Here is a 21,773-nt window from a genome sequence, read left to right on the forward strand (position 1 = left end):
AATGGCTTTGGAACTCAGGCCTTCTCTGCCTTCACAGAGACTCAGACAGGAGGCTTTTTGCGGGGAGGGCCCTGGAGCCTTCAGAAGAGGAGGTTCAAGAGGAGGTTCGTCCCTGATTTCAGGGGGATTCCATAGTTAGCGTCTTAGGAAACAAACTCGGGGGAAATCCAAGGACACATTCAGGACTGCCCTGCCCTGCACCTGGGTACAGTTTGGCTGCTACAGTTACAGTACTCAGTACTGGGCTATGAGAACACAGTGTCACTCAGGCTGTACTCCCCCGGTTTGGGGGACCTGAGGGCTAAGGTCTTGATTCCTCTGAGACTACTTTTCTCCTTCTCTTTCTCCTCCTCCTCCCTCCTCCTCTTCCTCCCCTTCCTCTTAGTCCTCTTTAAAAAAAAAAAGATTTATTTATTTTATATATATGAATACACTGTCACTGTCCTCAGACACACCAGAAGAGGGTGTCAAATCCCATCACAGATGGTTGTGAGTCACCATGTGGTTGCTGGGATTTGAACTCAGGACCTCTGGAAGAGCAGCAGCACTCTTAACCGCTGAGCCATCTCTCCAGCCTCCTCCTCTTCTTCTACTTCTTCTGGAGACAGGGTCCCACTATTATTCCTCGATGTCCTGTAGCTCGCTATTAGACCAGGCTGGCTCTGACTGCATGGAACTTGGATTAAAGGCATGTACCGTCATGTCTGGCACTTCCTCTCTTTATGTGTTCTTTCCTCTGTGTGTATCCGTCCAGTTTTCTCTTTGTTATAGCATGTGGGGTGTGGTGGTTTGTATATGCTCGGCCCAGGGAGTGGCACTGTCAGGAGGTGTGGCCTTGTTGGAGTAGTGTGTCACTGTGGGAGTGGACTTTAAGACCCTCATTCTAGCTGCCTGGAAGCCAGTAATCTTCTAGCAGCCTTCAGATGAAGATGTAGAACCCTCAGCTCCTCCTGCACCATGCCTGCCTGGATGTTGCCATGTTCCCACCTTGATGATCATGGACTGAACCTCTGAACCTGTAAGCCAGTCCCAATTAAATGTTGTCCTTTAGTAAGACTTGCCTCGGTCATGGTGTCTGCTCACAGCAGTAAAGTCCTAACTAAGACAGCGTGCTAGGTAAGCTCTCTAACTGAGGCAAAATGGAAGGGTGGGGCAAAGTGTGGGAACATGAGAAATAAAAGGAGCTCCTCTGGCTGCAGGGCCTCAGCAACAGGCAAGGATTCTGTGCAATCTACACCTGCATTCAGTCCTTCTCCCCGGCCACCTGTAAACCTTTGGTATTTCTAGGAATTTCCTCCAAAAGCCCTCATTTAGAGAGAAGGACATAACCAAACACCTTGAGAAATCAAATTATCATGGCATACAAGATATCTCCATCACCACCACTAATTTATCAAAAGAGAAAGAAATAGAGAAAAACAATGCTTTCTTGGTAACCTTAGAGATCAGATTGAGGGTCACCAAGACCAGGGATCTATAGCTAAGGCCAGGACAGCTTAGTCCACGCCGAGCGCCCAGAGCAGGCTGAGTCCTCTCAGGGCTGTCTCACTTCCTGCCTCTCCCCACGTCTTCCACTAAGTCTCTTTTTCCTAACCCTCGCGTATAATCCTATGTTAACGTATCTTTAATAAAAATCTCCGACTCTACTTCAGACTGGCTAGTCCTGAAATTCTTTCCTTAATTAAAGCCTTAAGTCTTGGTTTAGCATAAGTTGGGTCTGTAAAAGGCAAAGAGAGTCTTAAGGCTGGTGAGGGTGACAGCATGACTTGTGTCTCTGCATCCTCTTCTTGGAGCCGACGTAACTTAGCTACATACCCAGCCTCCCAGTTGACCTGACTTTAACTGATTGTCTTTTAAAAGACCCTATCTCCATAGAAGGTCACATTCTCAGTTTCTGGAACTAAGGATTCAACATATAAATGATATGATGTTACCAGGCACACTACATCACCCCATGCTATTTGGAGACAGGCCAAGTCAGACAGAAGCCATCAGCACCACCTCCAGGATGCCCTCCAGTTAATCACTTCTTCAGTAATGAGAAGCTCCAGGATCCCTAGGTGAAACTACCAGTCCAAGCCCAAGAGGAGCCCAGCTGGACCCTTGCCCTCAGCTCAGCCTGGCCTGCCTACGGCTCCCTCTAAGGGGGCTGCCCGGGCTCAGGGATCTACCCACCAGCACACAGTCAACTGGGGAGACCAAGAGTGTCCCCAAGTCACATGCAAGTCCTGGGATCTCCAGGTTCAAATCGCTTGAAGTCTAGCCTCGGCTGTCCAAACAGGAAGAATTTGGTCTCTTTCTGACTTCTGTCTCTGTGCTGCCTCAGAAATCTAACAACCCAGGACCAGGAGGATTGTACCTGGGCCTCCCCCAAAGTCTCAGGTGCAACCACTGAAACATCTCTCTAGCCTTAATTTGTCTATTTTTTATGTGCGTGAGTGATTTGCCTACATGTATGTCTGCTTTCCTGATGTGGTGTCCTCTGGGACAGGAATTACAGATGGTTGTAAGCCACCACGTGAGTGCTGGGAGGTGGGCTTCGTCCTCTGGAAGAGCGGGTAGTGCGCTTAACCGCTGAGCCAACTCTTCGGTTTCAAGTCGGCTGGCCTTGAACTTGCGACATCCTTGTCCTTGAATTCCTGCTCCTGCCTTCATCTCCCAAGTGTTGGGGTTACAGGATGTGCCACCACACCCAGCAACTTGTCCTATTTTTCCCTGCTGCTTTCCCCTGGCTTTTTCAGTAAAATCCCAGCGGAAAAGTCCCAGCATCGTCTCAGAGAAGCCCGGACACTAGGGCAGTCATTTGGGGTCAGCTGAGGGCCGTGCAGGGGGCAGCTAAGAGGAGAGCACAGCTCGGACACCGTAGGACACCGAGAACTTCAGCTGCAGCTCCCACAGCCTTGGGAGAGGCTTCTTTGTCTTTAAGCCTATTTACTCTTAAGTAAATAGGATTGTTACTGAGATGAGGTGAGTTCATCCCACCTGAGGACCTGGCTTCTAGGTAGGCAAGAGCAGGAAGGACCTTCCGCAGATGTTTGCCTGTTTAGGGGTCATTTTTGCCTAGAATGCTAAGGGGCCCACATTGGAAGCCATTCTAAGACTAGGGAGGCAGAGTTCACCCTCTGTCCCTGGCGGCTCTGGCGGGAGCGGTGGCGGGGTAGATATGGATTGTGCCCCATTCTCTCTGAGGCCAATTTGCAGTCGGCTGGTAGACCTGAGCGCCCCAGACAGTGGCGGCTGCTGTCTTATGTACTGATCCCGGCGGGCGCTAGGGGGAGCCGTAGGCAGATTTCAGGCCTCCTGTGTGCTAAGGAGGGGCTGGGCTGGGCTGCTGAGTGGGCGTGGCGTCCACTCTGGTCCCACCCAGGCTCTTTCCCACTGCTTGGAGAGGAGTGGACAAAGGTCCAGCCCTCCACGGCCCCTCTAGCTCTCGGACCTCAGGAATGGGTCACTTCTTCGGGGCTACCCTGGTAGACCACAGAGAAAGCCCACCGAGAAAGCCCGGCCTGGGTTCCAGGACACACACACACACACACACACACACACACACACGGGTCCTGGACTTGTCTTCTATAGGACCCTGTTTAATTTGGGATAAGCCTGCCCGGGAGAGAGGTGGCGCAATCCCGTGGCTCCGAGTGGACAGCACTTCCTGCCAAAGGTCAGCCCTGAGGATCCCCACACTCCCTCCCCATTTCCTATTCTCACTGCCCTTTCTCAAAACCCACAAGAAGGACTGGGGACAGGGAGACTCTAGGACAACAACACTTCTAACCCGCGAACCCGGGTGGGGCCCACGGAGACATCCTGGACCCAGAGCACCCACGGTTTTAAATTTAAAACAGACTTCCATGCAGACTTCCGCACCTCCCCCCCACCTCTGGCGTTGGGGGGCCAGGCTATATTTAGAAGGAAGGCAGCCTGGAGACATTGCTTTATTCATCCTGGAGGTTAGCAAGGAGGCCAGGAGAGAACAGAAGGCCTGTGTCTCCCACAACCCGACCAGTTCACCCGTGGTGGGGGCCTCAGCCTGAGGGCTTTGCTGAGCGCTTGGCCAAGAGAGGGCAGTATGTCTTAAGAGGGAGCCCCAGGCACGGTCACCTTTCTACTCCCCAAGCCAGCTGTGGTGAGGTGCCATAGCTCCCCTCCGGGTTGTGGAGGGACAAGACCTTCATTCAAGGTAGGAGGAGCTTGCCTGCCCAAGGTCACATATGGGTGCTGTGGCTACCTTGAAGGTCCCTCCATAGCCTTGGGCAAAACTGGTCCAGGACACCTCATTTGGAAGCTGAACTTTCCCATCTGTAAAATGGGACTTTTGCAAGGAATTAATAAAGACTGGGCTGGAAGAAGACCCCTCACCTCAGGCACCACCCTGGTGCCTTAATGTCCAGAGGATGCAGGATGTAAGGGGTGCCCCTGGCCTCCAGGGAATCTCTAGCAAGGGTAGGAAGCCATGAGGAAGTGGCTATAGGCCGTCCAGGTGAGGAAGAGAAGAGAGGGTCCCTAGGCAGAGACAGGTGACAGCCTTTTGGTCTGCTCAGCCCTCCATTCCCACCCTGGGCCGAGCGCCAAGCACCAAGTGTTACCACCCAACGCTCTGACTTCCCAGCCTGGGAGAGACTAGAATGTCACGGGTAGACGCAAACTTGTGCCCAGCAGCTCAAGTGCCCACCAAGGCGCCCGTAGCCCCCAGGAAGGATGCCTTTATTTCTGCTTCAAACCACTGAACAAAGAGGGTTATATTCCAGGTCATATAATATGGAGCCATGGAGCGCAAAGGCAGGGGCCGGGGTCCTGGCCACACCTAGCCTGACAGGAAGCTTGGTGAGCTGGGTCTCCCGGGTGGGCCCAGCCTTCTCTGTGAATCAGCCTGGGATGGAAGTCCTCTCGGTGGTCAGAGAGCAGAGCCTGCCATGCCCGTATCTGTTACCGGAGCAGGGAATACCTGGTGCCCGGGGCTGGCACCCTCGATGACGTCATCACCTCCTTCCTTCCCTGGTGCTCCAGGAGGACTCGGGGAAGATGCTGAAAACAAGCAGTGAAACAAAAAACTAAAACTAAACTTAAAAACCAAAGGTCTCTGTATTGGTGACGAGCTGTAGCTGGATTGGTCCTGGGAGATGTAAGGTGAGCCTTCGGCAGACATCTTTGATGGGATAGCCACTTCTTCCCCGGGGCTGATGGGGAGGAAGGGGTGATCATGCCCCCCTTGTTTTAGGGAGAGAGGAGGAGAATGAAGCCCAGCTCTGGAAGCAGAAGCAGCCCTCCGCTGCCCTGCCCTGTGCTTCGGGGAAAGGTATAGCAGAGAGAATGTGGCAGCCGAGGGCCTCCCCACAGCCCACACCTCAGTGGTTACCTGAGGGCCAGCAGCCACCACCGCTGTCTCTGCTGCTGGCCTGACGCAGGGTGAGAGAGATTAGAGCAGAAGTGGGGGCCGTGGGTATAGAGCCTTCGGGAGCAAGCTGCACGTGGACTGTTATAAGGACTACCCCGGAGGCTGAGGGCTGAGGAGCAGGAGAAGGTTTGTGTGGTTCTGAGCATCCGTCATGGGAGCTGAACTCACTTCCTCACAAGGAGAGAGACCCTCCACGGGCTTCAGGGAATAAAGATTCCCAGGTGCAGGCCTCATGCCTATAGCTTTCAGTGGCTTTCGAACCACTCTGGAGGCCCTGCGGACTGACCACTCCTGTCCCACCTTTTTCTTGAAGCTCCAGTCTTTCGCCCTGGCACTGGCTGCCAAGCCGTGAGGAACCCCTGTACGCAAATGTGCTCCTGCGCCCAAATGTGCCCCTGTGCCCCGGCCTCTCTAGGTCTTTGTGGGCAACGCGAATCCTTCCAAAGGTCTCAAGTCAGGGGAGGAAGGAGAACAGAAGGCAGGCTGGACAGTAGGAGAGTGACGGTGGCCCTGTCAGGTGCCAGGCCTGGGGCCACCGGTGTGCATTAAGGGCACAGGTTCAGATGGGAGGAAGGGCAGTAGTCGGAGGCGTGGGTGGAGGTGAGTCGGAGTCCAGGCCCTGGGCACATGCTCTGGGTGCTGGGGTGTGAACTAGTGCAGGGGTCCCACACCTACTGCAAACGCGGACAGGAAGTGGGTCTCTCTGTGCTCTCACCAGCAGCAGCCTGGATCTGAGGGGCTCCCCTCTGGGTACCCTCCGGTGGCCAACGCAGCTCCCCACTTTCCACGGCACCCGCTTCAGTGGGCTCCACCACTATAGAGGGCAGTCGCTGACAGAGCCGAGGGCCCTTCTCCCGGACACCGACCGCAGCCTGCAGAGAGAGTGGGGAGGGCTCAGGATGGTACAGGGCCATGGACTGCTGGCTCTGCCTCTTCTGCCCCCTGTCCTGCCCTGTTAGGAAGGCCGAGAACAGGCAGGGGGACAGCCCTGCCTTGTCCCACCACTGGGAAATTAGGCACCCAAGGAACACCATTGAACTCACCAGGACTCAGACCCAAAGAAGCCCATTTCACAGACAGAGCCTAGGATGGTAGAGACCAGTGACTCAGGAGGAAGCCCAGGACTGAGCACCCCAGCTGCTTCCTGTACCTGGAAGCCAGCACAAGTCCTTTCTGGGGGCTTCCCTGCTGAGTCCTTGGCCTCCTCCCTCAGGCCAAGGAGCTAGGAAGATGTTGCCATGGCAATCGGAGCTGGCTCTCCTCATTGTTCCGTGCCCACACGCCCTCTGGGTGCCCTCAGCAACTCCACCTCCCATTCAAGGCTTTTCAAGGCCCAGGCTGCTTAGCACAGCCCCATCCCTCGGTGCCCTGAGGCCCTGACTTGCCTGCCCTTGTCCACCTCTGTGCCCTCCTCCTTAAGTTCTGGAAAAGATGGCTGCCTAGTGTATGTGCCTTCCCACAGTGGCACACGGTCCTCCAGGAGGGTAGGCACAGAGCAGGCATACTGTTTGTTACCCTGCCCAGAACCAGTGGACACTGATACACACACACACACACACACACACACACACACACACACACACTACCATGCTCTACCCAGGACCCTGTTAGCCAAGTACTGCAGGTGACCCTGAAGTCTGAGAACAGGTGTGCCATCTGTAGATTGAAAGAACAAAGGCCCTCAGAGGACAGCAGAGGGGGACCCCATCCCGCCTCCACAGCTGGACCCTCCTGAGGCTGACACTCTGCAGCCTTGCCAGGCCTCCTTCCCCGTCCTGGCTCCTTCCCTGCATGCTGCTCTGTCCTCCTTCTTGTCCCTCAGCCACAGGTTCTGTGGAGGGTACCGACTACGGTAAGCCGGCCAAGCCAGCCGGACCATCAGGGTAGCTGCGCCCATGAGCCCCGAGCCTAAGCCGCTCTTCCTTCTCTGGCTCTGTTGACCTAAGGCTGCTTTCTGTGACCCTGCTTCTCTGCGCAGCACTAGAGTCTCAGTTTATTTTACTCCTGAAACAGGTTCTTATACCCCAGACTGTCCTGAAACCCACTAAGTAGCCAAGGCTGGCCTTGGTCCTCAGACTCACTCTCTAGACTACTGGGATTACAGGGGTGTGTCAGATTTCAACATCTTGCTGCATCAACATCCCTGCCACCCCTCCCCCCAAAATCTGAAGACATCCTAAAATTGTGTCACCCTACAGAGAGCAAAGTGTGATCCTGTGCTCAGGGAATAAGCCTTGATGTCCCCAGGGTCAGAAGGGGTACTAAGGAAACCAGGGCAGTTTGCTTTCAATTGCTTTATCCACCAAATCTCTACAAAACTAGCGATGCCCCCCCTCACATGGAAGGGTAAACTGAGGCTGGCAGAGATGAGTAGCACATTGAAATCACAGGCCAGAGCTTGATGCTGGCTCCTTGCTGTCTCCTGCCCCTCAGTCACTTACCTTCCCTGCCGGGCCTGTGGGACCCTCGGTGGGGCTCTCTGGTGCAGCTGACTGTGGGGTGCTCATGCTGCTCCTGGGCTACACAAGACAAGAGTAGAGATGAGGCGTCCACTGCTGCCAGGGCTAGGTGTCCCCCTCCTCCTGCAGGAGCTGTCCCCACCTCACCCTCACCAGGCCCAGCACCCACAGCTCAGGGCTGATCTCAAGAGCACAGAACACTGCCCTACAGTGTCCAGGACCATAGAGAATGTGACAAGAGGGGGAGAGATTGACCCAGCTTTGAGAGCCAGGAAGGCTTCCTGGAGGAAGGTCAGCCGGCCTGAGGCCTCCCTAAGGGACGGAGAGCAGGCAAGAGAGATTTGTGTGTTGAGGACATGAACAACAAGCGGAGAACACAGGAGACCTGGGGGACCCAAACAGGGTTGAGTCAGGAGGCTGGGAGAACCCGGGACTGAATCTGAGCCACCCAGAGGCCAGGGCGCCCCATCCCTGCCCAAGAACACCCCCTCACCCACAGACCCTCAGACCATGTCCTAAGGGAAGCTGACACCTTGCCTGCTTATGGCCATGTCTACCCAGGCCAGGCACAGGTTGGGGAGGCTGGATCAGCGCCTCCATGGTGAGGAAAGAGAGTCCCTGCCCAAAAATCATAGGCCCACTCTCAGACTTTCCCTCAGCACTGTAGCAGGGTGGTGGTGGGGTGGAGGGTGGAGGGGTGTGGGGGTGTGGGGGTGTTCTTGGGCCTAGCCAGAGCAAGAAATGAGTGCGGTCTAACAGGCATGGGCAGATTTTAGTCAGGCAGCCCAGGGCCACAGGCCTGTGCTTTGGAAGGAGGCTGGGCCAAGCTGACCAGCAGGATGGAATGGCTGAGAGACCCTGCTGGGAGGCGGGAACCCTGGGCCTCCACAAGGTCACCTGCTAGTCTGGAAAATGAGGGTCCTTCTACCAAATGTCCACCTTGGTCAGTTCAAGTTCCAGAGTCCCAAGGAAGTCTGGAAGGATGACACACCCTGTGATGGGCACCCCTGCCAGAAGGCAGCCATGTCATGCCAGACATGCCAGGCGATGCCCTGTGGACCCGCTCCCGGCTCTGAGGCCCCCTAGGTGCCTGCAATACCTCCAGAGTTCTGGGAACCTCCCGGCACAGAGACAGACCCAAAGAGATGTCTCAGAGACATTCGGAAATGAGAGAGGGAGAGTGACCCCAGATGCCATGCAAAGAGGCGACAGAGCTGAAGAGTGAGGGGAGAAAGAGGGAGAGAGCAGGAGAGTCCCAGGGAAAATCCCGGGAGGGGGCCGAGAGAGCGACAAGGAGACAAGGACGGAGCAGGTGCGCACAGGCTGCCTTGCTCCTGCCTGGTGCCTGGGCTGCGAGAGCCCCCCACACCGCTGTCCGCTCTGGGGTGGGTGCAGAGGGCCAGGTGATGTGGACCGCAGGCGGTAGAGGGACGCTTGATCCAGAGCCCCCCTCCCGCATTCGGTTGCCAGGGGGGACCCACATCCGTCCCTTCTTCGGGGCTCTCCCACTAACTCCTTACCACACTCGCCCTCCTCCCCACCCCTGGCTGTCAAGATGCACCTCTGAGGGCCCGGAACCCTGAGGGCGAGGGTGGGGAGGGGGCGTTGTGCCTCCTGCACACTCACCGACACTCACCGCTGGCTCGGGAGCTCGCGGGGACTCCACGCTGGCTCGGGAGCTCGCCTACCTCGGTCCTCCTCCGAGCTCTCCGCCCACACACGGCTCGCAGCCGGCCCCTCATTCACACTCCCGCCCTCTCCTCTGCAGGGCCGCCGGAAGGACCTGGCATCCACCTCTTTAGACACCACCCTACCCCAGAACCTGGTCTTGGCCACTTCAGACCTCCTCCCCCAATCCCCAGGTTAGAATGTGAGGTGTGGCATTGTGTGGTGCCAGATATGGTAGGAAGAGGATTTTCTCCAACCGGGCTATGGAAGGAGGAAATGTTAGGAAGTGGGGCAGGTTGGAGAATTGTCCCACAGTCCATCTCTCATATTGATTCCCAGGTCCATTCTCTACCTTAGGATAGTTGAGTTGGTCTGGTGAACAACTCTGTCACCCAAGGCCATAGTGCCACATCCCCACACTCATAATCCACACACTTCCCCCTCTAGGATCCACTGTGGGCTCTCCAATGTCCTATTTCTCTCAGACCTGCAACCAGTACCCACATGTAGCTTTCGGATCACCGTGCACCCAACCATGTATGAGCAGGTGCCGGTTACTGTCCACAACCCAACCTCCATTCAACCATCACCCTCCCATTACCTCCCAGCTGGCCACCGCCGGTCCCTTCCCGTCACCCAGTCACCACCTGGCACCTTACATCCATTCACTACCCGCCCCACGGCCATTCTGCATGCATACCCCACTGCCTACCTGTGATGCTTTGCATACTCTTATCCCAGGGAGTGGCACTATTGGAAGGTGTGGCCTCTTTGGAGGAAGTGTGTCACTGCGGCAGTGGGATTGGAGGTCTTCCTCCTAGCCACCCGAGGAGAATGCCCATTCCATTCCTGGTTTCCTTCAGATGAAGTTGTAGAGCTCTCAACTCCTCCTGCGCCATGCCTGCCTGGATGCTCTCACTGTGATGACAATGGACTGAACCTCTGAACCTGTAAGCCAACCCCAATTAATGGTTGTCCTTTATAAGATTTGCCTTGGTCATGGAGTCTGTTCACAGCAGTGAAACCCTAAGACACTACCCCACGGCCATTCTGCATGCATCCCCCATACTTACCCTAGCATCTACCCCTCACCAGTCACCCGGCCACCTAGGGTGGCCATCCAGCCATGTTCCTTCCCAGGAGTCCTAGGCTGAGTGTCCACCAACATCTATTAACTGTGGCCACCCTATCACTATACCCCCTCCAACTACTACATCCCATCTCTTCACCAGTCACACACACTTCACCAAATGTCCACATCCATGAAACACACACTGTCTTAGTCAGGGTTTCACTGCTCTGAACAGACACCATGACCAAGGCAAGTCTTATAAAATACAACATCTAATTGGGGCTGGCTTACAGGTTCAGAGGTTCAGACCATTATCATCAAGGGGGGAGCATGGCAGCGTCACGGCAGCAGGCAGGCATGGTGCAGGAGGAGCTGAGAGATCTGCATCTTCATTTGATAACGGGAGGGGGTGGGGAATGCAGTGGAGGGGCTGGAGAGATGGCTCAGCAGTTAAGAGCACTGACTGCTCTTCATGAGGTCCTGAGTTCAAGTTCCAGCAACCACTTGGTGGCTCACAACCACCTGTAATATGATCTGATGATCTCTTCTGGCCATCTGGTGTGTCTGAAGAGAGCAATGGTGTACTCAGATACATAAACAAAAAAAGAAGGCTGATAGCAGAATACTGGCTCCCAGGCACCTAGGACAAGGGTATTAAAGGCCACACCCACAGGCCACACCCACCACAACAAGCCACACCCGCTCCAACAAGCCACACCCACTCCCAAAAGCCACACCCACTCCAACAAGGCCACACCTACTCACTTACTCCAACAAGGTTACACCTCCCAACAGTGTCACTTCCCGGGTCAAACATACGAATCATCACACACACTCAACAGACATTCTTTTACTGCCCATTCATCGCCTCCATTAGTCCATTTTCCATCTGTCACCACTGTAGCACAACCACCTGCCTTGTTTCCAGCACCTGCCTGAGCACTGCAAGTCGCAGCCTGCACCGTTCTACATAGTATCCAGCGTTCATCTCTCCCTGTCATCCAGCTACACAGTAATTTCCCTGATCCAGCATCCTTCCATGTAATCAGCTAAGAGCCTTCTGATCATGCGCACCAGGCGACTAGGTTTGCCTCTCTCTTTACACCTCTTATTCCATAATTTATCCTTTCTCTTACCATTCTTCATTCAGTCATAAACCAAACATTCATTTATTGCTATCAAAATAATATATATGTAATATTCGGGGCTGAAGAGATGGCTCAGCAGTTAAAAGTATTTGTTGTCCGTACAGAAGACCCATGTTCAGTCCCTAGCACCCACATGGTGACTCACAACTGTCTGTAACTCCAGCTCTAGGGAATCCAACACCTTCTTCTGGCCTCTGAGAACACCAGGCATGCTCATGGTGCATAGCCATACATTCAAGGAAAATACTCACACACATAAAACAAATGAATCTCTAAGAAAAAACTCAATATAAATAATAAACATTTATTATTCAGTACTGGTTTCTGAAGTCGTGAAGATAAATAAGAATCAATCTAGATTTATGGTCCGACGATCTAGAAGGAGCCAACGAATCAGCAAGAGGAGTGTCGGCATAAAAATGCACATTTAAGGTCTAGAGAGAGGTCTCAGTGGGAGCAGGTGCTGCTCTTGCAAAGGACCCAAATTCTGGTACCAAAACCCTCACTAGGTGGGTCAGGACCACTTGTAATTTTAGCTCTGGGGGAATCGGACACCTTCTGACCTCCACAGACACTCACACTCATGTGCATACCCGCCACATATGCACACATGTAATTACACATAAAAATAAGTCATTAAAAATGTACTTTGCACTGATGTAGATGTTAGGTCCTCAGTCTCTTGGGTGTGGGACAGGTGAAGCACACTGACCATGGTCTGTGGGAGGAGGTGGGGAGAGAGGAGTCTGCAGAGGTCTGCCTTCCTGTGGCTGCATCCTGGGGGACCTGGTACTCTGACCAGAGGGGAAAAGACTGCCTGAGACCCTGCCCAGAGACATCAAAGGGCTCCAACAGAGTTTTAGGGAGCAAGTTCTTAGAGACTTATACACAGATTGTCCCTCCACTCCAGGCACAGGAACCCAGAGGTCGGAACTAAAGAGTCACATGCCAGATGATTGGTCGCCAGGGCCACTGTCGCTTCAGCTGCACCATAACCTCAGCAGGAGATGCTCTGTGCAGACACAGCCTTCCCACAGCTCCATCCTCCCCCCACCCTCCTTCCCACCTGGGCAGAAGTTGCTCTCCTTGCTTATTAGTGTGGGTGTAACTGCCAACTGCCACCTAAGGTGTTAGCTGTCATCCAAGGTGTTAGCTAACAAGAGACTTGCAGCTGCCCGGCCTGGTCCTGATAGAGCTCTCTGGAAATGCTCAAGGCCTTGAGGTGTGTGCTATTCTGTAGGGGATGGGGGCAGGGAGTGTCTGTAAAGACAGAGCCTAGAGCTCCTAAAAAGTCACCTTGGAGGTCTAGCTGTGCGTTAGTCTCTAGTTCTAGGGCTTTCCTGCCGTCCTGTTTCCACTTGGGGCCTTCTCCACAGAGAAAAGCAAAGCTGATATGGTAGCACAGCTTTGTGTGGGGCTGTTGTGTGCCTGAGGGAACCTGTGTCACTCCCTGGGCTTCCCTGACAATGCCAGCAGAACAAGGGATTGAGTGGGGCCACTGAAGGTAAGTGCTAAGCTCTCTGACATCCTCTGACTTCTCTGAGACCGGTGGGAAGAGCGCTGAGGGGGGTTTGTCGGCTTTGGCCTAGATGGTTTGCTCTTGTCGCCCTCTGGTGACCACTTGGCTAAAACACAGCTGTACTCAGGAGGATCACAGACAAAAATACAAGGCATTGGTAAGGGGATTCGGGATGTTTTTACAGGACGCTATAAAACAGACAGTCCTGCATTCTGTCCTCGTATACTGATCATGAGAAGACAGGTCCAGGACTGACCGTTCAACCATCCTGTGCCTCAGGATGACTACAAGAAGAAAGTCTGTCAGAGCCAGGATTTTCAACTTCCCAGACAGGAAATACTAGTTGGCTGTAGAAAGCCTCAGACAGTAGAGCTCTGAACTTAAAAACAAACTACTTTAATCAGAGAATCCTACCAGAGGTGGCCTCAGAGGTTAAGGAGAGGTGTTGCCTGAGGCACCGAACCAGGGTGTGTGGGACACCGAGAGCCCGGAACCTAGTCCTCACATCAGACCTGTGGTGCCTGCTTGGGGTGGGAACGATCTTCCCTCCCCACAACAGTGGAGTGGGACATACCTGCACCTGCCACAGGACAGGGCCTGACCTTGGAATGACTGAATGTGGAGCCTGGGGTAGCAGCCGAGATAAGGACACTCTTCTGCTGCTGCTGGCTTCAGCAAGAAGCCCAGAAAAGAACCAGGCCAGCCCAGGCTCTCCTGCCGACTACCTCTAGGCATGTCCCCACTCCACCCACCTGCAGTCCACACACAGCCACCAAGGTCACGCCTGGGGTGCCTTTTCTTTCTCTGCGTGAGGGTCAGGTGAATCTACTTGCTGTCCCCATCCCAACCCATCCTGCTGGGTTGACTAGACTGACTCATTATGCAATGGTGTGAGGTTTATACCCAGAGTGCGCTCTCTCTCTCTCTCTCTCCAAGACAGGGTTTCTCTGTTTAGCCCTGGCTGTCCTGGAACTCACTCTATAGACCAGGATGGTCTCTAAGTCAGAAATCTGCCTGCCTCTGCCTCCCAAGTGCTGGGATTAAAGGCATGTGCCATCACTGCCTGGTGATTTATTTATTTATTATATGTAAGTACACTGAGTACACTGTAGCTGTCTTCAGACACCCCCAGAAGAGGGCGTCAGATCTCATTACAGGTGATTATGAGCCACCACTGGGATTTGAACTCAGGACCTTCAGAAAAACAGTCAGTGCTCTTGACCATGAAGAAGCCATCTCTCCAGCCCAGAGCTTTCTTTAAATAGTATTTTATTTATTTATTTACTTATTTGTGTGAGTGTGTATGCCACCCCGTGCCTACTCTACTAAGTGGCAGTGTGTGTCCACAGAGGTGTGTCCACAGAAGTGTGTCCACAGCGGTGGGACCGGCCTTTCTCTAGAGTCTATCTTAAATAAATGAACAGTAGTTATTTTAAAATGTGTGCAGCTTATGTTGGTTTGTAAAACGTAGGCGTATTCTGGAAGGATACTCTGAAATTCTGGCCAACCTGATAGCATTTCCTGTGTGGCAGGCGAGGATGCGCTAGATCATTTCCCTTAACCGTGGAGCCTGGAGAGGATGCCGGGGTGCTCCATGCTGTGGAGGACAAAAGTTAGCACAGACAGGCTGGAAAAGCTCTGGGGTCCCAGAGCCCATGGCAGACAGAGTTTGGACTGGAGTGGTGGATGCTGTTTTGGAGTGGGTAGAGACTGTTAGTCTCCAGTTAAAAATGGGTACGACTGTCTGTCTTAGTTAGGGTTTTACTGCTGTGAGCAGACACCATAACCAAGGCAACTCTTATAAGGACAGCATTTAACTGGGACTGGCCTACAGGTTCAGAGGTTCAGTCCATTATCATCAAGGTGGGAGCATGGCAGCGTCCAGGCAGGCATGGTGCAGGAGGAGCTGAGAGTTCTACATCTTCATCTGCAGGCTGCTAGAGGAACACTGGCTTCCAGGCAGCTAGGGTGAGGGTCTTAAGGCCACGCCCACCTACTCCAACAAGGACACACCTACTCCAACAAGGCCACACCTTCTCCAACAAGACCACACCTCCTAATAGCGCCACTCCCTGGGCCAAGCATATACAGAGCTTTCAGTAACTAGAAACTGTTCAGTCACACCTCAGGAGAGGTTGGAGGACGTCCCCTCCTTCCAGAAGTGCTAAGGCTGGAAGCTGTTAACTCCCAGGGAGCCTAGATGAGTGGCTTGCTTCAGGGTGACCAGCGGGAAAAGCTGCACTTGAGTTGTCCAAGCCATGTCTGCTTACCAGGACCCGGAGAGCCACGGCATTCTCCCTGTCCATGAGCCAGAGCTGACACTAGACCCTGCCACCATCACGGGTGGGGGTTGAACAGATTCCTCTGGTTGACAGAGTCTGCACTGTAAAAGCCCCCACTTGAAATTCCCTGCACACCTAGAGGCAGAGCCCGTGACCAAAACCACTCCCTGTCTCAGCAGGGAGCTCAGGTAGGAGCAGTGCAAAGATACTTGGCCTTGGTCTTGTCTCATGCTGAGGGGTGAGGCCCTCCAGTGCCCAGTGCCCACCCCCCCCCGAAACCGTGAAAAACAGGTGCCCACAGTGTGACTGACATGCTATCTAACTGTGTGCTTCAGCGGCCTGAGCACACATTCCCCGTTCCTCCCCACCTCACAGGTGACTCATGTCCAGGTCATCATTTCTCCAGTAGTCCATCTGGAACCCACCGCAGCACCATGGGGTAGCACCCAACACAGCAGTCACCCTAGATATGGGCATTCTGGACTGGGGAGGGCGGAGAAAGACCAGGAGCCAAGGTAGGAGCTGCAGCCTGGCTCAGTCTCAGGCTGCCTGTGGTGGGAGTGAAGGGGTGGCCGCCTGCATAGCCCAGAAGATGCATTTACAGAAATAGTCCTGAGTGAGAATCGTTCCGGTGGTAATAATAGAAACGTTGATGTGGATGTGATCACCATGTCGACATGGATGTAGCACCATGCTGACATGGATGTGGTCATCATATTGATATGAATGTGGTCACCACGTTGACATGGATGTGGCCACCACATTGACATGTTGACATGGATGTGGTCATCACATTGACATGGATGTGGCCACCACATTGATATGTTGACATGGATGTGGTCATCACATTGACATGGATGTGGCCACCACACTGACATGTTGACATGGATGTGGTCATCACATTGACATGGATGTGGCCACCACATTGACATGTTGACATGGATGTGGTCATCACGTTGACATGGATGTGGCCACCACATTGACATGTTGACATGGATGTGGTCATCACATTGACATGGATGTGGCAACCACACTGACATGTTGACATGGATGTGGTCATCACATTGACATGGATGTGGCCACCACACTCACATGTTGACATGGATGTGGTTATCACATTGACATGGATGTGGCCACCACATTGACATGCTGACATGGATGTGGTCATCACATTGATATGAATGTGGCCACCACACTGACATGTTGACATGGATGTGGTCATCACGTTGACATGGATGTGGCCACCACATTCACATGTTGACATGGATGTGGTCATCACAATGACATGGATGTGGTCACTATATTGACATGTTGACATGGATATAGCCACCATATTGACATGGTCATCACATTGACCTGTTGACATGGATGTGGTTATCATGCTGGCATGGATGTGGCCACCACATTGACATGGATGTGGCCACTACATTGACATGGATGTGGCCACTATATTGACATGGATGTGGTTATCACATTGACATGGATGTGGTCATCACATTGTCATGTTGACATGTGGCCACCACGGTGGCCACCACGGTGGATGTGGCCACCACGGTGACATGGATGTGACCACCATGTTGATATGGATGTGGCCACCATGTTGACATGGATGTGGCCACCACATTGACATATTGACATGAATGTGGTTATCATGTTGACATGGATGTGGCCACCACATTGACAAGTTGACATGGATGTGGTTACCATGCTAACATGGATGTGGCTACCACAATGACATGGATGTGGCCACCACATTGACATGTTGACATGGATGTGGCCACCACATTGGCATGTTGACACGGATGTGGCCAGCATGTTGATATGTTGACATGGATGTAGTCATTACACCCACAACATCTTTTCAGTTATCTTCAATCCTTAAAACATGTCCTGATTGGTTTTGCTGTCATCTGATCCACCTGGAAAGAGGGAACATGAACTGAAGGATTGCCTCCACTGGGTTGGCCTGTGGATACATCTGTAGAGCCTTTTCTTTCATTCTCTCTGGTTAGCCCTGGCTGTCCTGGAGCTTGCTCTGTAGACTAGGCTGGCCACCACGTTGACATGGATGTGAAAGGTCGAGACAGGTTCTCACTCAGAGCCTACCAAAGGATCCCCGACCTCCCCACACGGTTCTGGGTTAGTAGCTTTAGGGTCTATGTTTAATAAGTTCCTGGGTACTGCTGGTGGTCCCACTGGAGACCACACTAAGGGGTGACCAGAAGACAAGGGTGCTCTCATCCTGCCCTTCCTGGGTCTCAGATTTCATATCTCAGGAAGTTTGAGCCAGCCTTGTATCCTCTGGGGACTCTCAGGCCTCTTCTAGCCACACAAGCTTAGATAAAGGTCTGCTCCTCCTCCGACTGTGTGTCCTTACTGGACCGCTTGTCCCGCTGAGCCTCATTCCTTATCCGCATTGTGTGGAGGAGAGCGGGCTGTGTGCCAGTCAGAGAGAGCCTATGAGGCCAGAGATTAGCTTCGTTTAGGAGGAACCAACCTGGAGCTCTGGGGGAAGTGGGATAGTATCATGGACCAGGCTGCCTGGGCCCCAGACCAGTCATGGCTTTCTCTCTCCAAACCTCAGCTTGCTCGTCTGATAGCGAAGCAGACCTTCCCTCCCCCGTTCGGTTCTCAGGCAGGTTGAAGTGGAGTCCGCAAAGCTCACTTTGCAGCTAGGGAGAGAAATCCTTGACCTAAATGGCAGCCTCGGAACTCCCGTCATCCCCCAAGAGAGTGGGAGCTATGGAAGGTTTCAGGGCAAGGTCAGGAGCCTGCAGCGACTTCTCTGAAGATGCTGCTGGCTGTCAGTGGAGATGGTCAGGCTGCCAGGAAGGGCGCGCATGCAGTCAGGGTGTGCACAGGCTGTGTCGGTCAGCATCTCTTGTCCCTGCCTTGTCCTTGTTACTGTCACCGGCTGCCCTGCGTGACTCCAGAACTATCTTGTGTGGACTGTGCCCACCATGGCTGCAGATTGCACCTTTGAATTTCCAGGAGCCTCACAGACTGTTGCAGTGAGGAGCTGGGAGCCTCCTCAGTGAGCCCTCACACAGCCTGAAAGTGTCTCGGATGGTCAGCCTCCAGGATTGCTGGGCTTGTGTTGTTAGATGCCAGAAACCTTGCTGGCTGCGGTGGAGATGTGAGAGAGGGGTTAGGAGGGGCAGGGCTTGTTCTGAGTCTAAACCAGTAGCAACTGGCAGCGTGTTTGCAGAAGACAGCACAAGTTACTAGGTGTCCAAATCCTGGGGTGGGGCTGTCTGCCTGAGACTGCCTCGCCTGGAAGAAGTGAAGGTAGCAGAAATTAGATCCAGAAGCAGAGGCTCACCTCCTCCTGACCTCCTAGACATTGCCAGGTGCCGATGGCAAGGAAGAAGCCCAGAGGATACATGCCTTTCTTGTCCCTTTCTTCCCCTTAGATGTTCATCAAACTCACGAGCCAGATAGCTGGCCCAGATAAGATGGCACCCACACAGGAATCTTCTTCACAGATGCAGCAGCTAGAGAGGGTAAGGTGAACCTGGGCACAGATGTAACAACTCTGCTACCAACAGTTTCTTGTACCACCTCTGTGGTCCCTACCTCTACCTCTGTCATAGGGCTCTTCGTAAACAGATCTTTCTGGAAGAGGCCTCACGTGACAGTGCCAGTTGTTCTGTGCTGGGTCCTTGTCTGGCGGATATTTGATGCCCTGCAAAGACCCACGGGCAAACTCTAATCCGAGCCTGTCCCCTGTGTGGCTCCCTTCCCCCAGCTAACCAGTGGGGTTTCCCAGATGGACTTTCTGCCTCTGCAGACTATGTGTTTGGTCCTAGCTACGATGTCATTGACTCCCTGGCCCCACCCTCTGCTCCACCACACTGCACTGCTGAACAAAGAGGAAGAATTCAGGGGTCCCCATTTCTAAACCTGACATGCCAAGCAACACCGTAGGTTTCCTTCCGGGTCCTCTATACCCCATGAGTCTCCCTCCCATCTCCCTGCCTTTTTGCAAAAACTTCACATACATGTTACACGGGCATTTCTTTATGTTTGATCATAGCTGGCGTTCCTGAACTTTGGGCTTCGATGTGGTCTGTTGGGGTGTTGACAAGAAGGCACCTTCAGGAAGAGCTGTGGTCCAGAGAGTCTATCAAAGGGTGCTTAGGAGTGTCACTGCCAGGATCGCAGGAGTTTGGGGACCCACCAGGTATGGAAGGGAAGAGCCCCTCCTTCTGGGTAATGGCTGCCTGTCCTTGTCCAGGCCTTCATCATTCACACATCTGCCCTACACAGGGGTGCTTCTGGCTCTACCCTAGAGTGGCACCGTCGGTGTAGGAAAGAGACCGCCCTCCTCCCTGCAATCCAGGCGTTTCTTTACCTGTCCTCTAGGGCCACTGTCCCTTTCCTCACAGTTAAATCTCTCTTGGATCTACCTCTTTTGTTTTGTTTTAGTTCGGTTTAGTTTTTGAGACAGGATTTCTCTGTGCAGACCTGGCTGTCCTGGAACTTGCTCTGTAGACCAGGCTGGCCTTGAACTCACAGAGCTCTGCCTGAGGCATGCGACATTGCCACCCTATTTATATTTACTTCTCTAGGCCCTGCTTATGGTCTGGTTAATGGCTGTAACATACCTATACCCAGATGGGTTTCCAGGAGCAGATATCACATAGTTTGGGTTTGGTAAGACCAAACTTAACTTTGCACTGTTTTTAGAGGCTATATGGAATTCAACTTGCACGCGCATGTGTGTTTGTGTGTGGTTTGTGTGCGTGTTCACACATTGTTATTTGTTTGTTTTTGATATCCTTAGAAAGCTTTTGTCAACCAGGTTGGCCTGCAACTTCATAGGTAGCTAAGAATGACCATGAACTTCTGATATTTCTGCTTCTGCTTCCCAAGTTGAATTAGTCACTTTTCTATTGCTGTGATAAAACACCATGACTGAAGCATCTTACAGAAGAAAGAGTTTATTTGGGTTTAAGGCTCCTGAAGGTTAGGGGTCCACCAGCATGAAGGCCTGGCGGCAGGAGAAGTAACCTTGAATCACAAGAGAGGAACAGCCTGGGCCAGGCCCTAGTGAGATGCTTTTTCCTGTAAGGCCTCCCCCAAACGGTGCCAACAACTGGGGACCAAAACATTCAAATGCCCCAGACTGTGGGAGATATTTCTCATCCAAAGTGCTACATGGTGCTGGGATTACAAGTGTGTGCCGCCAGCCCTGGCTGGAACTCCACCTCCTGACTGTCCTGCCCATCTGCCTATATGGACGCTCAGGCGATCATCTTTCCTAAGACAGTAAGCGTACACACGACTGGGTCAGCTCAGCAGAGGTGACACTATGGAGAACAGAGGAGGCCATACAAGTGCCCTGTTTACCAGGACGTGGGCAGGATCAGGTCAGGAAGGATGAGATGGGCCAACTGTTGGGTCCCACCACAGGTGCCGTGGGGTGGCTGGCTGGAGGGAGTCAGAGAGGAGCTCCTAAGGAAGGGCCTCGGTGGAAGCTGTGCCATCGTCAGCTACTGGGTCAAAACATTCCTTATGCTCTTACTGGACACCCGCTGAATCTAGAGTGAAGTGGAAACCTAAGGGTTCTTTGGAAAGTTGGTTGGAGGTTATTTTGCTGGGGCAAACACATGAAGGACCATTCAGCTGAAGTGGTCAGAGGTGAAAGGTTGAGGCAGACTCGTGAAAGCACATTTAGCTGAAGCAGACACAGGAGAGAGGAAGTTCTGTTAAAGCAAGCACGTGAAAGGACACGTGATGGAGGATTCTTCGCTAACGACATGCATGTATTGGTCGGCCTTACTTTGTATAGTTGAGCTCCATTTGTTGGGACTCTATAGAGAGAAAAAACAAACACCAAAAAACTTGTGGTGGCGTGCTGCAGTTTCTTGCTGCTTCCTCAGACTCGGGAGATTGGCAGAATGATGTCAGCTGAGACAGATGCATGAGTTGAAGCAAGACTCGTGGTGAGCCGAGACCTGTGGAGGACAGGTGATGTTGGAGGGTAGAACCAGGACTCTACGGTCAGTGACAGAAGCTGAGCTAGGCTTGCTTATAAAGCTAGCTGTGCAACACTTGTGGGTCTTGAATCTTCTCTGATCTTCGTTTCCCTGAGTGAGGCACAGCCGAGAACTTCTCCTGGTGTCCCTCTATCCCTCTGGGTCCCTTTTGCTGTCTTGTGCTGAGGCTGGGGCCTGGCTGTCTCTGCTAGGCAGTGCCACTGCTGCTGATTCGTCGTTGCTATCCTG

General features: G+C 53.1%; 1 protein-coding gene and 1 long non-coding RNA gene across 2 annotated transcripts; one reads left to right on the forward strand and one right to left on the reverse strand.

Moving 5' to 3' along the window:
* The first annotated feature begins 2,806 nt into the window (after positions 1-2,806).
* LOC127687832 (uncharacterized) lies at positions 2,807-4,902 on the forward strand. The gene is made up of 2 exons (XR_007978504.1): positions 2,807-2,967; positions 4,749-4,902. It is a non-coding gene; the product is annotated as an uncharacterized LOC127687832 (long non-coding RNA).
* Positions 4,879-7,909, reverse strand: Lbhd2 (LBH domain containing 2). The gene is made up of 3 exons (XM_052186679.1): positions 7,837-7,909; positions 6,111-6,267; positions 4,879-5,025 (listed from the first exon to the last, which is right to left on the reverse strand). The coding sequence occupies exons 1-3, from the start codon at positions 7,900-7,902 to the stop codon at positions 4,895-4,897; spliced, it is 354 nt and encodes a 117-aa protein (XP_052042639.1). The 5' UTR covers positions 7,903-7,909; the 3' UTR covers positions 4,879-4,894.
* Positions 7,910-21,773: the final 13,864 nt, after the last annotated feature.

This window comes from Apodemus sylvaticus, chromosome 6 (assembly GCF_947179515.1).
Source record: "Apodemus sylvaticus chromosome 6, mApoSyl1.1, whole genome shotgun sequence".
Lineage (NCBI taxonomy): Eukaryota > Metazoa > Chordata > Mammalia > Rodentia > Muridae > Apodemus > Apodemus sylvaticus.